This window comes from Lygodium microphyllum, chromosome 10 (assembly GCF_053477565.2).
Source record: "Lygodium microphyllum isolate KBCC chromosome 10, Lygodium_microphyllum_v1.1.10, whole genome shotgun sequence".
NCBI lineage: Eukaryota > Viridiplantae > Streptophyta > Polypodiopsida > Schizaeales > Lygodiaceae > Lygodium > Lygodium microphyllum.
In genome coordinates this window covers 28524681-28541672 of record NC_141144.1, presented here as the reverse complement: position 1 = coordinate 28541672, position 16992 = coordinate 28524681, and the positions used below count along the sequence as shown (strand labels likewise).

The 16992-nt window shown below is 42.0% G+C and overlaps 1 protein-coding gene across 2 annotated transcripts in view; it reads left to right on the top strand.

Annotated features, from left to right (window-relative positions):
- Positions 1–16992, top strand: part of LOC148029832 (inositol hexakisphosphate and diphosphoinositol-pentakisphosphate kinase VIP2-like) — a 269020-nt gene that overhangs the window by 198116 nt on the left and 53912 nt on the right. For both annotated transcript variants that reach the window (XM_087686139.1, XM_087686140.1), the window contains 3 exons: positions 1427–1668; positions 13480–13524; positions 13754–13820. In XM_087686139.1, the coding sequence (XP_087542265.1) occupies positions 1427–1668; positions 13480–13524; positions 13754–13820 (354 nt within the window). The remainder of the gene's footprint in view (positions 1–1426; positions 1669–13479; positions 13525–13753; positions 13821–16992) is intronic.

Here is a 16992-nt window from a genome sequence, read left to right as displayed (position 1 = left end):
CCTTTCGTGGAGGAGGATTTGGGTTGTGGGCCTTCAGGGGAAGACATGGCGACTGAACTCCTATGTTTTCTGGAAGGAGCTCAGGGAGTGGCGCCTCTGGATTTGGGAGGGCAGACCACTTGATGAGTTGGAGTGGGATCCAGGAGAGCTGCTATAGCCGGCCTCTGCGGTCACCTAGGTTCCTAGAGTGGCTATGTGCAGAGCAGAGCATCACGGAGCCCTTTTGACGGACCTTCTGGCGCCGCCTATGGGATAGTTGGAGGCCGAGGAGGGTGTCGTACTTTTTATGGCTGGTGGCACATGGAGGCTTGGCGGTGGGAAGTTGGCTAGTTATAGTCATGTAAAAGCATTCATTCCATAAACGATCAAAGATCCTACCTCTCTAACATTGTAGAAGGAGGGAGGTTGTAAGTGCTGCACACAGCAGCGTTTGGAAACCCCAAAGCACTACCTTTGGTCATGTGAGGAGGCGCAACTTGTGTGGAGAGGAGCATGCTGCATCCTTCACCGTATGGCACCCAGCCTTGGGTGTATCTCATGGGGAGCTTTCTACTGGCAGGCAGTCAGCTAGGGCGGTCACGTTTTGTATGAGACCGGGATGCATGACACGATATTCATGATCGAGACAGGGTTGTGCGCAGTGGTCTCTCTGGAGGCTCTACCCATCTGCCAGGTACTTGAGCCCACACAGCAGACCGCTCGGAGGTATGGGAGATCATAGGGAGTCTTACTGGATGGCATATATGGAAGGCGCAGTGTCAGGAGGCTTTCGGCGGAGAGAGACTTTTAGTACATGCAATCTTAGCAAAGCTTTGGACCTCCATCATCCACTCCCTCCGCGGCCGATGGGATCAGGTGCAGGGCAAGTAAAGAGCTCCGTGGTCACTTCATGCGTACTTGGGGCGGCCAGGGTCTGTTCTTTGTGATGCAGTCAGTCAGCCCCAGTTGGCGATATAACCCACCCCGCCCCCCCGGCTTCTTGCCCTAGACCGCCTTGAGAGGCTTGTATACATGATGTATTGGTGACTTTGCATCAGCTCCAGCTAGTCTATTGAGCATGAGCATTCTGTTGTAATCAGTTTTTTGAGTAATATAATCAGCCATATTTTACTTGCAGAAAAAGAAATACAATTTGTTTTCTCTGGAACAGAAACGCATAGTAGTCATCTTTGTATAATGATATAGTCCTTTGATGTGGATTGGAAGTTGAAAAGGCATCTTTAAACAATTCTATTATTTGTATCATTTGTGTTACAATTCAAGGATATAAAAAGGACCCATGAGGAAGGCTTGCTTTTTGGATGGCACTCATCGTAGTGATATAGATTCAAAGTATCCCTTATGCAGCATTTCTGTGGTACATTGTAGAAATTTATCATGTTGTTTTGGTTTTACTATCTTCATATCCTTGTTTTGGTGATTCCAGGTAGATCTCATAAAAAAGGTAACTGGCCAAGTAAAACTACTATGCAAAGCAGAGGAGGACAGATTAGCTGAAGCCACATCAGATGAGGCTTTGCCACCTTATGATCAAGCAACAGCTCTTGGAAAGACAAATATGGATGTTGATCGAATTGCAGCAGGTCTGCCTTGTGGTAGTGAAGGGTTTCTTCTGATGTTTGCTCGTTGGAAGAAGCTGGAACGTGATATATACAATGAGCGAAAGGGGTAAGTCAGTAGTGTGGAAGTGTGTCAGTCCTTATCTGTTCGCATGAGTACACTTCCTGTGTCTGTGTGTGTTGCCGGGACAAGATATTAGGCTTTATGGTCAATTTAGATTGATTGCAATGATGGATTTTATAGGTTCTGAGATTGAAAATTACTTCATTATTTTGGTGCATATTGGTGGCAATCCTTCCCTTAACTAGGCTGAGACAGATAGATGAGCTGCAGCTAGATTTGCTTTTTGAGTTCTTTGAATTGCTTGTGTGACAACAATGCTCTCATATTGATATGGATTGGATCTGTAATTCTAAATCAGAATGTCGTGGATTTTCACCTTTCTAAGGTTTCCAGGAGTAATGTAAGGTATAACTAATAAGGAGTGTGTGATTGTGCAGGGTTTGTAGTTTCTATGGTGTATTTTATGCTTTTTTTTTCTGCTTCTGGTATTCTGCACAATATCCTTTTTCCTCTTCATACAGCAAAACAACATAATGTCTTGATCAGTATGCTTAGCATACTCAATTTTTTCAAGTTATCCGTTTTCTCCCTTTTGGGAATAAACTCATCTGGCTTGATGGAAATCAGCATGGTGTACTCACTTCAGTTTGTTGGCAAGCTTCTTAGAGCAAGTAATTTTCATAATTGCTCTAAGGAAACAATACTTCCAATCTTCTTTTCCGAGAATATGGTGATTGCCCTGGTTTCCAAGCATTATTGATAGCTAACAGTTTTATGTCTTTTAGTCACGCCAAAAAGCCAAAGTAAAATCCATGCAAGGCAGTACCATCCATGAGGCTTCCAGTTGACTTTTTCTAGCATGATGCAATTCCTGTTTAGTGAAGGATTTTTCAATTGAAAATGCATTAGAAGCATTGGTTATTGGATCAACTTGACTTTAAGGTATTTCTCGAGTACCTAAAATGTTTGGCACCTTTGTGACATAGGAGTAGGAGGAGCCACAACTACGTTTGCAAAATCTTGCAAACAAATCTCCAATTCATGTTTGGAAACAATCCCATGACCTTAAGCTTCCATAGACATTTTGATGGAGTCATGCTATTTTGAATGGGTACATCCCTATAAAACATTAAAACCTTTGTATAAGCTGACAGGCAAGGCAGGCTGACACTCCTTTTGTGGGAATCCATCGGGATATGGTGTTTATTGGGTGAGGGCTAGGGTTAGCCTCTCCCAAGTCCCCGCCTACTTGGGCCCCTCAATGGGGTGCTTGGTGCATACCCATGCTAGTGCAAGGCTGGTCTTCGTAGAGCCCACCTACTTGGGCCCCTCAATGGGGTGCTTGGTGCATACCCATGCTAGCGCAAGGCTGGTCTTCCTAGAGCCATCGACTGAAGAGAGTGAAAATAAGCAGACTTGTCCAATGAAACTTCGGGTGCAAGGGTTTGGTCTTGTGATGTGTGCATCATGTTGTGCATACCCCACCCACAAAACAAACAATTAAAACCATTTCATCTAATTTTGATAAGTGAAGAATCCATGATTAGTTATCCAATGTAAATGTTCTGAACTGATTGTGCCTAGCTATTTATCTCCATGTTGTGTTCACTGTAGTCATCCATGACACTTGCATACAAGAAGCATAGTTTTGCATGTGTAGTAAGAAACCATGCAGAGACATGCACGGCCACACACACGCGCGCGCGCGCGCACGCACAGCATGCGTGCACATACACACGCACAGACATGTGTGCAAATACACACATTTTTTGTGAAACCACTGTTTTTGATCAAGGTTATGTACAAGATGTGATGATACCAAGAAGGTGAGCATTAGGAAGAATGTATCAGATTTATTGGGAAAACACAATGTACAAAATGAATATGTCCAGGAAGAACATAGCTTGTATTAAAAATACTTTCAAAAATGGACTATTGATGGGGCTCAATATCATGAAGTTGAAGGAAATCATACAATGATTGTGAAGAGATCTTTTGAAAAGAGTAAAAGGATCTACTATAATGTCATGCAAGACCATGCTAATTCTTGTCTTCCAGATGCTTGAAAGTGCCAAAACCAGATACAAGCTAGAGAGTGAGAAAAACCTCTTAGAGCTGTAGATATAATCCGAAACAACCAAAAGTCTTTACGAGATGTAGGAGAAGGGAATCTTTTTGTCAAATAGGCAGATACTTTGTTTAGAAAATTGCAAGCTAAAGGAAAAAACCATGAAATGTGACCAATTGTTTCCAAAAGTGCAGCACAACTTTGACAAGAAGAATTAGTAATGCCTCTTTTCGTAGAAGAACACTAGAATGCAGTACGACAACTCGATTTAAAAGGTATATCCAAAAGAGAAGTTTTGATTTATAAGGCAACTTACAATTGCATCTGTAATGTAAGATTCTTCTCATCATGTTAGAGACTTAGTGATATGGCGAATGTGTTTAGCACGATCCTTTATCCAAGCTGAAGGAATGATATGTCCATAAGTTGACTTGATGGGGGACATTAAGATAGGTAAGGGTGAGCATTAGCTAAAGAATTTCTGCAAACTATAATTTTCCTCCAAATAGACATGTAGTGCAGGCCCAAACTGTTGGGTGTAAAGGCCCTTACACTACTCCCGTGTGTATATTACTTTACACATGTGAACTCACCCTTGCGGGTGTAAGTGTACTGTACCCTAATTATAAACACATTCTTTTATTCTGTGTGTGTACGACGTCGGTGCACACCTATCTGTTGATTCCCTCTCTCTCTCTTTTTCGCAAAAGGTAATTGTATTAATTACGAAAAAAAGGTACAAGTCTACATGATTTCAAGATACACGAGGGCTCTAAGCCAACGTGTGTAAAATCCCAGTACGAAGCCACAAAAATGTTACACAAGTCATGGCAAAGACGCAGAGGAAATTGCCATATACTCTCTCTCTCTCTCTCTCTCTCTCTCTCTCTCTCTCTTCACTTAACCAGTGTTGCACCTTGATTGACGCGCATACTCTGTTTTGCTTCCGCTTGTACTCTTTAAACTGGTATCAGAGCACGAGAATCGGTGCAGTCAGGCAGCTGTGACCAGCAGGTAGGCAGTTGTGACAAGCAGGCGGGATAGTTTGAGCAGGCAGCAACTGCGACAATGCCTGCAATAATTATGACAGGCTGGCAGGTCTGTCGACCGGGCAGTTCATGTGACAAGCTGGCGGCCTTGTCAAAGGCTGGTCTACTCGACGGCTGATGGATCACGTGGACTGCAACGACCAGGCGGATGGCGACATGTTAGGTGGACTGCACGCAACGCCCCAGGCAGTAGGCAACGAGCAGCGTGACACGCAGAGGTCAATGGCTGGCGCCATTTTGTCATCGTTTAGACATTTTTTGACATATTTAATTTATTGAAGAATCAAGCCCCTTATTTTACCAAGTGTTTGCGCGCGTGCAAGCACACAACATAGATCTGTGCGAATTTACACGTGAAAATTTGGGGCCTTTCGTAGATTTGGTGCCGGACATGCATAACATGATTGTTGACCCATAAATTGCAGACATTGGGTGCACATGCCTCAAAAATTTTGGGGCTTTTCATGTATAAGTGAAATTTTGCTCGGCTGAGCCAATTTCATTGAAATTTGTGCTTTCCTGGACCTAGAAATTTAGGGCTCAGAAGTCATGAAATTTCTGTAACATTGGCCTATATTTGATGCTTGGGAGGATGTATTGATGCAATTCAGGCAGCTTCACTGCAAAAATTTTGGGGTTTTTTGCATCATGATGCACTTTGAGTCAATTTGAGCCTTGACAGTGAAATTTGCAGCAGATTCTCTGCTGAGTGGGAGAAATTTGAACTTGGGATGTTTCAGGTGTTGTAAAAGCGCAGCTTTTCTTGGTATATGTATTGTTGAATGCTCATTATGCAGTGAAACAGTGGTATATACAGCACTTGGGTTATTGCATTTGGGCATTATGGTGATGTATTACTCAAGTGAGAGCCATCATTAATCCAAATGTATCAAATTTGATTTGTGTACATGCTGTAATCAGTACTTGAGACTGAAATTGCAACAAAACATTTGCTCTTTGGACATCTTGAAAGTGCAAGTGTGTGTACTTGCTGTTACATTCTACAACCTTGCTCTTGGTTGAAAGTATTCAGCAACTTATTGCATTACTTTATTGCTCAAGATGGTTGACAGTGCATCTACATTTGACACAAAGAATCTCTTTGAGATTCATAAATTTGATGGCAATGGCTTTGATCTTTGGAAAGATCATATGCAGGGTATGCTCTTTCTGAAGGATTGTGATGATGCCTTCGCAGAACATAAGCCTATTGCTTTGTCTGATGAGGATTGGGCTAAAATGAATAAAAAGGCCATTACTTATATTAAAATGGTTGTCATAGATAATATCTTTGGTGATATCAAGGGACTTGTTGTTGCCTATGCTGTTTGGGAGAAACTCAAGGCTAGATATGAGAATACAACTCCTGTCGATTAGATACATCTCATGCGAAAGTTGGTCAACTTGAAGCTTGATAAGTCTAAGCTTGCCTTAGAGTAATTGAATGCTTTCATTGGTATTTTGAGCAAGTTACAGGATGCAAGCTTGCTAGCTTTTGATCCCAAATTGAGGGCTATCATCTTGCTCATGACTTAGTCTGATTCATGGAAAGCATTGGTTGTGTCATTGAGCAATAACCCCAACTTGACATTTGATGGTGTGTGTGGTTCTATTCTCAATGAAGAGATTAGATACAAGGCAAGTGAGGAAATTTGTGGATCTACCTACAATGTAAGAGGATGAACTGAAAAAAGATTAAATGCTACAAATAAGAACAAAAATCGCAAAAAAAGCAAGGAGAAATAGCAAGATGTCACTTGCTGTCAGTGTGGTCGCAAAGGGCATAAACAACCCGATTGCAGGTACTTTAAAAAGGAACAAGAAGGCAAGAAGCAAGCTTATGCAAAAGGCAAGAAGAATGAAAAGGATAGCAGCTCTACCCCTAAAGAAACAAAAAAAGCTAATGTGTATCTAATGTTTTTTTTTTCCAAGAAAAGAGAACTCTATTAATAACACCTCGGAGAAAGTCCCCCTAAGGTAAATACAAAGTACAAGAAACTCTGTGAAGAGTGACCAAGTACATCAAAGATACAATGGTTGTGTAAACAACCAATCTGGTGGGCTAAAGTGCCAGACCATCTGAGGGGTGGTATCTAATATTGTTATTGAGAAGATAGAAGAAGATAAAGATGTTGATTTGCTGGTTGCATCTTCAGATCCACATGCTATAATAGTGGAGGACATGAATATCACTAAAAGGGATGTGATAGATGCTTTGTTGTCTTTTGGAGGTCAAGAATAAGCTTTTCTTGGTTATTGAAAAACAAGAGGCAAATCAAGCATCATGTTCCAATGGATATTCAAAAGATACATGGAAGTAGCATGCTGTATTTCAATAGGTGTCCATTCAAAATCAACCAAAGTTTGCTTCTAAGAAAGAACAAGCTATGTGGAGAGAGACCACCATCAATTTCACCCTCAAAGAAGCCCAAAACAGATTTTCAATTAGTAGAAGAATTTTCAAAAGCAATGTTTTTGTATTGACACAAAGGCCACAAGCCTTGGGCTCCAAGGTTGAAGTTGTTGCATAAGCCCAATTTTAAAGAAGTTCTTCTAGCAACCATGTGATAATGGATGATAAATATAATAAAGACCATCATGAAGCTTGGGAGAACTGAACTTATTAGGTGACAACCACCTAATTCCTTTTTTGCACTTGAAAGTTTCGCAAAAGATCTCAATTTCCATACATATAAAACTAAGACTGATGTGGCTCTATGGTCCATGCCCTTCTCTGCCATCTGCTCGAGAGTACACCTTGTGAGGCCTCCTTTCTATTACCTCTGTTGCCTTAGCCAAGGGTAGAAATTCCTCAGAAGATGCATTCAAGTCATCCTTCTCGTGCTCACTCTCTTGCGGGGATGCCACGCTCCCACGTGCTAGTTGTAAGGGACTTGTGATGGAATCGGTTCTGAGGAGTCTTTTGGTAACAAGAGGGTGTTGGAGATGCGGATGCATGGGCTGCTTGTAGCATCTTTGTCTTCAAGATGGTTTGGGGAGCATGAGAGTCACTTTGTCGTGTCACCTATGTTTGAGTGGCTGTTGATAATTGGGGCTTTGGAGTCTTTCGCTCCTGGGTGGCCAGGGTCATGTCTGTAGAGGTTCCACATGGCTAAGGCGGTGCCACATGGGCTGCCATTATGAAGTCTTTGGCCATTCTCCATGTTCATTAGCTTTTCTCTGCTTTTGTATGCCTTGCTACCCTTGTCTCTGTCAATCATCAGTGCACTCTTACCGCCATGGCATTGCCTCCTTTGCTTGCTAGGTGCTGTCTTTGGCAATCTTCTTGCCTCCTCCTCAGAGGATGGGGTCTACTACATCCCTCGTCTCAAAAGGAGGTCTGCTGTTGTCATGTCTTAGACATTCCATTGCTAGATTTGAGCCATCCTGCAAACAAAACGCTGACTAGGGAGGTGTGAATATAAAACTAGTAGGACGAGGAATCCTTCATGGATGGAAGGAGGGAGGGTATCTAGAGACTCTATAGCAACAATAACTTAGGGGGGTTTGGGTGCGAACCCTTTGCGAGTGCGTTAGCAAAATTCTTTCTTTTTGTATGATGTGGCCCAAAGCATTGTGAGAGGTGAGAGGATGCACAAGGATCGAAGCTCAAGCTTAGTTGCAAATACAATTGACAGTGAAGAGAGAGTGTGTGCATGTGTGTGATAGTATGACACCCAATGCAATAATCAAAAGAGTATAAGGTGCAAGTACAAAGTACAACCCTTAAACCTTAGGGTTGTAAGAGGGTGTTCACACCCAATGGGTATAAAACACAATAAGTGCCCAAATTGTGTAACATAGGCAAATAAAATAAAAAGAGATAAACCGGGGGAAGAAAACCTCTTGTAAGGAGAGTAAAAAGTGCCCTTGTGTCCTACTGAGGATCACCAATACTCCTCTATGACCATAGGTGTGAGTCAAACCCAACAAACCCTCCTGGAGTGAAGATTTATCAATATGCAAGGGTCATTTACCAAAGGAGATCAATTTTAAAGCATTGTGGAATGCTTCAAATTTGTCAAGAGGAAGAGCTTTGGTGAAGATGTCTACCACATTACTGGTGGTAGAACAGTAGACAAGGCTGATATCACCTGCATGTAGCCTGTCTCTGACTAAGTGATAGTAGATCTCAATGTGTTTCATGTATGTATGAAACATTGGGTTCCGTGTCACTGCAATGGCACTCTGACTATCAATGAACAAAGAAGCAGGCTTCGTGACAGATACGTTCAAATTAGACGACAAGCGTCTATGTCATACGCATTCAACCGTGGTAGTGAAAGTTGCCCTGTATTCAGCTTCACATGACGATGTGGCAACAATGGATTGTTTCTTGCTAAGCCAAGAGATGTAAGATGAGCCAAGAAAGAAACAATTACCACTAGTGAAGTGACGAGAGTCATAATCACCAGCCCAATCAAAATCACTGTAAGCATGTAAGTGCAATGGTCCCCCCTTGGCATAAAGCAATCCAAGAGTCCTAGTGCCTTGCATGTAATGGAAAACACGCTTGACAGCTTGCCAATGTGACATGCGTGACTAATGTATATATTTGTATAGGGCTCAAACTGTAAACTGTATGTTTGGCCTTGTGTTGCATAAGTAAATAAGACATTCAACTGTTGGAGTATATGTACAGATATCAAACAAGTCACTGTCATCATGCAATGACAGCTTTAGTCCAGGTTGCATTGGTGAACCAACTAGCTTGCAATTGTGTAAGCCAAACCTATCAAGAAGTTTACCAATGTATCTAGACTGTGACAATCCAATGCCTCTAGTATCATGAATGAATTGAATGCCCAAGTAACAGTGCAAAGGCCCCAAATTTGACGTCTCAAAAGTTTGCTGCATATTTTGTTTGAATGCTGAAATCTAATCATCATGTGTCCTTGTAAGCAAAAGATCATCAATATATAGACATATGATTAGCAAGGACCCCCTGTCTTTACATACGTAAAGGCTAGACTTTGATGAGCTATTTATGAATCCTTGGCTGAGTTAAAAGGCATCAATCTTTGCATACCAAGCTCGAGGATCTTGCTTCAAACCATATAAATCCTTTTTCAGCTTGCACACCAAGTGTTCAGATCCCACAATTGCAAAACCAATGGGCTGCTGTATATACACTTCTTCTTGAAGTTTCCCGTGTAAAAATGCAATCTTTACAAGTTGAGGGGACTCCTCCAATGCTGCAATATTCACTTCTTTGACCTTTGGCGATCCCTCAATGGCTTTATTAGATGAGTCTTTGTGCTTCGCATGAGCAAGACAACTACCCAATTTCTCTTTTTGAACTTCATAAATCTTGATGGAAGGTCTTGAAACTTCTTCTATGTGCGAGTTTCTAACTTGTCCCTAGGAGAATCATGTCTTAAGTGTTTCCTTATGAGGTGGACTAGGAGTTTAGTCTTAGATTTGACAAATTGGGTTGGTTGGGAGATTGATTTGCATACTTTCTTAGATATGTGATCATCTTCACCCATTCACAACTATAATTTGCAAACTCTTGGTCATAGTGTGATTTGTAGAGTTTTAATCAATGGTAGTGCAATTTGTGGCTATTATTCATATGTACTATGATTCATGGCAACATTAGACTCGAACGTGTAATGTACTAGAAAGACCAATCTTTGTGGTCTTTGTGATATAATGTATTTGCAAACACTTTTAGTTAATCAACCTAGATACAATTGGATGAAAATTCGATGGATCCGCTCTGAGGGGCATTCTGGCTTGTGTGTAGTGTTGCAAGGAGCATTTTGGTCTATATGTAGTGTTTGTATAGAGTGAAATGGCTACCTAGTTTGGCAATTATCTCCAAGCTAGGAACCACAATGTGCAAGGGTTACTCACTTTCTTACTTTTAATATGATAGTGGCTATGTGTAAATTGCTGTGGAGTATAAGCAGTAGTGTACTGGTGAACAATGTCTTTCTGCTTCAAAAAAAAATTCAACATAGAAGACATGTATTCCCCCCCTAGGTTTGAATGAAGGGTCTTAATCTTACAGCTAGATTGATTTTCAGCGAGTGCAACAAAAGCCAAAAATGCATCATACACTTCTGACTTTTTCACCAAAGAGTAGACCCATCAAAAGCGAGTAAAGTCATCAATAAAAGTGACAAAATAGTAACAACCACCCAATGACTTTGTTTGGATAGGGCCACATACATCCGAGTGCATAATCCATAGTCTAGTAGTTGCTCTAAAAGCAACATCATGAGGAAATAAAAAACGATGCATTTTTCCCAAAATGCACCCCTTGCATATATGCTCAGGAGGTCTCTCCAAGAGAGGTAAAGCGTCAAGCATGTGTGTACGCTGCATAAGTATCAAGCTACCATACTTTACATGCCCCATGCGAGCATGCCGTAACCCTGCCTATGACATAGCAAAAGTGAGAGTAGATGCGAGATAGAATGACTAATCGATTGAAAAAGCTTCCAACTCATATAACCAATGATATAAAGTACTAGTAAAAAAAAAAGTCATGTGTTTCTTATCTCTGACCATACATCTGTTATCTTCAAAGGTGACTTGCAATCCACACCTTGTCTAAAGAAGAAATAGATAGCAAATTTTTCTTTATGCTTGGCACAAATAAGGCATTCTGCAAGTGCAGAATAGAGCTATCAATGGTTGTCAACACAATCTCCCCAATGCCTCTAACAGGGTATGATGCATTGTTGGCACATTGTACAGACTTGCCAACCAAGGCTGTAACAACAAAAGAAAACAAATCTATGCGAGATGTGATGTGCTTGGAAGCACCACTGTCAAAAGACCATGTGCTTCCATCCTCAGTAGAGCTAAATGCTCTATTAGACCAAGACGAGTCATAAAATTCTGTGATGCAGCGTCGTGGCTTCTTGCAATAGTGGCACTTGCCCTCCTTGGCTTGTGTGCCCCGCCCCCCCGTTTCTTATTGCCCTATGAAGTACCTAAAGTCCCAGAGCTCTACGGAGCATTTTTAACTTGGCTGTCCTTGCCCTTCCACCTAGCCATAAAAGCCTGCTTAGAGGCTATAACATCTACACCACTGTTCTTTCTTGTCTGCTCTTCCTCTAAGAGCAAACTGACTAACTAAAGGAAAGAAAGTGGCTATGGGGAGATCCTCATAGTGAGGTTCAAGGCCATATGAAAGGCCAAATATGAGGGCAGCAATGAATCCAAAGTAGTGGATATCAACTGTGCATTTGAGTAGTACTCATCTACATTCATAAGTTGCTCATGCAAGTCCTGAATTTTATTTAGATGATCCTACATAGAATCACCCTAATTCATCTTCAGAGTCTCAAGCTCTTTCTTCAAGAAAGAGATGCGTGTCTCATTCTTTCCAGCAAACATCTGCTCTAAACTTAGGCATATGCTTCTTGTGAAGAAGCTGCAGATCAAATGTGGGGGATGATAGACTGCTTAACTGCCAATGCAATTAGCCACAATGCTTGTGTATCCCGTGTGTCCCATGCGTTTTGTGCTACCAATCTTTAGGGAAGTGGCTGGAGCAGGCTGAACAGGCTGAGCGGGCTGAGTTTCCCGCTATCCATGTTCTCCTGGAAGAGGTGTAGCAGGAGTTAGAACTCCGGACCTAACTTCTTTACTACTGACATAAACCCAGAGATTCTTTGCAATCGGCACATTCTTCATCATAAAGGACCATAGGAAATAGTTGTTGCTATCCAACCTATCCTCCTTGGACACATGTAAAAACATCTTCTCCCTCATTTGCCATGATAAATGTCACTGATCAAGGAGCAAAAGAGCAATATTTCAAGCTGGACTAACTTGGAAATCTCAAAATTCCCAAAATTTACAGCAAGCACTTCACTGTAATTAGCAAATGTAATCACACTCTGTCAAAAAACTGTCTGAAATGCATGCTGTCCAAGGTGCAAAGGTAGTGAAAATGCAAAAGCCCCAAAATGCCCTGTTCCAAAATGCACGAAATCAGTCTATTTCAGACTGTCACTGATGTACGTTTGCCAATCTCTAAGCTGACAACGAAAGCCCCAAAATTTGTGGAATGGAATACTTTATTAAGACTAAAATGTATATCCTCGCTCTACCAGAGTGTGGAGCAATAAGATTAAAGGTAAAACAATGGAAAAACACTTCAAACTGAAGTTGTGGAAGGTTTCCAAGGGAATGGGCATCCTGAAGATACTAGAGCCATGTTAAATGAGGACCAAAAAAACACTTATAAACCAATGGAATGCTGATTGAGGAGTTGTAACTTGTGCTGCCTTGAGACACACATACACACACAAAACATCTCTGGTTTCTTTCATTATAACCTTTCTCTCACTCACTCACTCACTCACTCACTCACTCACTCACTCACTCTTTCTCTCTCTGTCTCACACACACACACACGCACACACACACGCACGCACGCATACAACAAACAATGGAAGTAGATATAATAGGGTGGAAGGTGTATACTTAATGGGTGGAAGGAAAGCAAACTAGGCACAATTCGAGAGCTACTCTCTCGTAATGCTGCATGTCCTGGACCCTCTTGGTTCACCATAAAAGGCTAAAGATCAAATGTGGTGTGACTCTTGAGAGGACTGCTATCTCCATGTATGACCTTTTGGACATAGCAAAGGGGCATAGGTTGGAAGCGCCAAAGCAAGGAAGAGTCCTTTGAAGGGAAGGAAGGGAAGGGTGATTGACTTAGTGAGAGGTAGGGAGTTGTTGTTTAAATCTACTCAATTCATATTTTGTGTGCAGGCGGTTTGACATCACGAAAATACCAGACGTCTATGACTCATCCAAGTGAGTAGTTTGAAATTTTTTGTAGATATTCAGTGGTCCAGTTCTAGTTTGAAATGTGTAAAGAGCTGATAAGACTTAGTGATAGCTTATAGAGTAGAAGATTGGGTTTTTGAATGATTCACCAACTCTTTGTCTTACTATTTGAGTTCCTACTTAGTATCATTGCAATTCAAATTAAGATGGATTATTTCATTCCTTTGTACACTTGTAAATCTTCACTTCATTGCAGGTATGATCTTGTTCATAATACACATCTAAAGCTGGATGGGTTAGCAGAGCTTTACAATGTGGCAAAGGTGTAGTAAAGTTTTTTGGTTACCTATGTCATTAGAAATCATTTTTGGATCGGAAATTAAGATCAAATGTTGAGAATGAGCAGTTGTAGCTTTTAAAGGTTTCATATTGACACAAAAGTGCTGTGAAGATCTTAGCACACTCCTACTTGAATGGTACTCTACCTAACTAAACTCCTTGAATTTCTTCAAATGCGAACAATGCATACTCTATAGACTGAACATTTCCTATCATGGTGAGAAATAGCAGTCTCTATGAGACCATTGAAAAGCATAGGAGCAAAAGAAAAAGAGAATGAAGGCTTACACTGACCTGTTTATGTACAGTTTCATCTTACAATAGGCTGGAAAGTGGGCAATGAAAGTTTGGTCGTTTAACTATTGAGTCTGTCCAGTTTGTACTTGAAATTTCCTACATCATGGTGCAAAGGAAGGCTGTCGTTGCTCTTTGGTATTCTGAAGTCTCCGTGAAGCTCTTCTTAATATCTTCATAAAGACTAGACGGTTTTCAACCATGTAATAAAAATGTTTTCCTTGTCAAGGTGTATGGTGCTCAATAATGACACCTTGTGTTAACCACTTCTCAACAAGTATTGTGTATGGATATTAGCCAAACAATTGGTTTGACATTCCAAGCTTTCAAGGTGTCACATGCATGCCAAAATTTCTTTAGAGAAAATTTGTGGAGATCTTATTTATTTCAATCCCTCTTGATTAAGGAGGTTCACTTCCTTCCATTCAATCCCGTTGATAAGAGGACTGCATCAACTTATATTGAAGATGGGCACTGGTATAGAGCTAGTAAAGGTGCAACAGAGCAGGTCTGTTAGTACATGTTTCTTTCTGTACTGAAATCAGCACATGATCTCTCTCTCTCTCTTTTTTTTTTCGTAAAAGGATCTCTCTTTTTTTTTTTTTCGTAAAAGGTAATTGTATTAATTACGAAAAAAAGTACAAGATGACTTGATTACAAGATACATGACGACAATCTAAGCCATCATGTGAAAAGGTTCCTAAGTACTACAAGTTACAATGTTATGGCAAGGATGCAGATGAAATTGCCATATGCCAGGGACGTAAGTCCTCCCTAGAGAGCAAATCAGAATGCTGGAGAAGATCCAACTGCCAATACAAGAGGCCCTTAAGCCTCGCAATATGCCGCTGAACATTATGGGCGGAGTAAAAAAGAAAGGCATTCCTAATGGTCCAGTTATGCCAACAGCCCCAATATCGAAGAAAATGATACATGAGCTTCATATGTGGTTGTGCAGGAGTGGGGTATTTCGGCTGGCCGAAAACCCAATCAAAGGGGCGCAGGGTGAATCCAACCACTCCTTGCCAAACAGCCGACAAAAATAACCAGACTTTCTTTGCGATGGGGCAAGAAATAAATCGGTGGCGGGCTGATTCCACAGCAGTGGTACAAAAGAAACATTTGCCATTGGAGATTCGTCGCTTGGAAAGAGCCGACGCAAGCGGAAGACCACCAATCATCACTCTCCAAAGAAAGACTTTACATTTGAAGGGTGTCTTGTTCAACCAGCCCTCCATCACTGTTGCCCTCCACCATGACCGGGATTTACGTAATCCCCATAAAGCATTCGCTTTGGTAACTAGCCATTGATGATCTTTAATCAGAATATGATAAACTTGGTTAGCAGAAGCTTTGCTTAAAGTCAGCCGGCCTTGTAGGTCCCAATCCTGCCAGGGATGATCTGAAGCAGGGGCACGAAAGGGTTGTCTGCTCTGGAGTATATGCAAAAGCTGTTCCCATAAAGGCCTATATCCCCGAGGGATCCTGAAAAGCCTCCGAGCCGTACGAAAAGATATAAGCACATTGCGACTGGCAAGGGTGGCATCCGCAACTGAAGACAAGCCCAAACGGGCCATCCGGTTGAATTGTGGTCTAAGCTCATGTTTACCTTCCCATGCAAGTAAACGCGAGACCGCCAGTAATTCCAATTGAAAAGAGTTAGTAGCCAAGCGATCCTCCGTTGGATGCCACTGGGCCTTCTGGAGGACCCGTTTCCAGGAGCACACCAAATGAGTAAGCAGCGACGAAGAAGAACTGGAGAACCTCGAATCAGCATTAAGAACATGCCACCAAGAACTCCTGATTTGGGTATTGCCATGTAGAAGCCCATGGCTCTCAAGGAGATAACGGGCTATATCGACCCATGGATGATGATCCGAGCACATGGCGCGGAAAAGAGACCAACGGAGTGCCTGCATGTGAGTTTGGGCATCCAAAATAGCTCCGCCACCCATGCGTTTGGGGGTGCACGCATGCAACCAAGAGATCCAGGAAATACCTGCATGCAATGAGTCCTTCTTCCATAGCATGAAGCGAATAGACTGAGTGAGAGCATTCAGAGTCGTAGTAGTCCAGGGCAACAATGGCAAGAAATATGTGAGCATTGGCAACATAATTGTCTGGGCCACTTTGAGGCGAATATGGAAGGGCCAGGCTTGAGATTTCCAATACATAAACTTAGCCACCATTTTCTGGGAAATCCACTGCAGAAGCTGCTTTGGTGGAACGTCAACACCCAAAGGGTACCCAAGGTGCCTGACAATTGAGCCACGAGGAACAACCAGACCCTGCCAGTCCAAGGACTGCAAGTCCGACTCCGTGCAGCTGAGAATGGCTGATTTGAGCGCATTGATATGAAGGCCGGACGCCTGACCAAAGATGCCCCAAACATCCAATGCTCGTCGAAGGTTGTCCTTGTCCGCACGTAAAATCATAAAAGTATCATCCGCCAGGGATTGGCTAATGAAGTGCTGTCCTGTAGGAAGCGACAGACCGGCCAACTGAGAAGAGGCTGCCATATGGGATAACATTGAAATAACTGGATGTGTCGCAAGGGCAAAGAATAGAGGGCTCAAAGGGCATCCTTGTCTGACAGAGCGGGCAAGTACAAATGGCTCAGTAACACCTCCGTTCAGCATGACTCGCGAAGACGCTGCAGCGCTGATGGTGTAGATTAGACGCGACATCCGGGGACCAAAGCCCATAGCAGACATAAGTTCAGCCACGAAAGACCAATCCAGATAGTCAAAAGCCTTTTCTAGGTCCAGTTGAATCAGTACTACCTCCTGATTAGAATGCCTTGCATAATCAATAGCTAGTTGAGCATTCAATACATTGTGGAGAATATTGCGGCCCTTGATG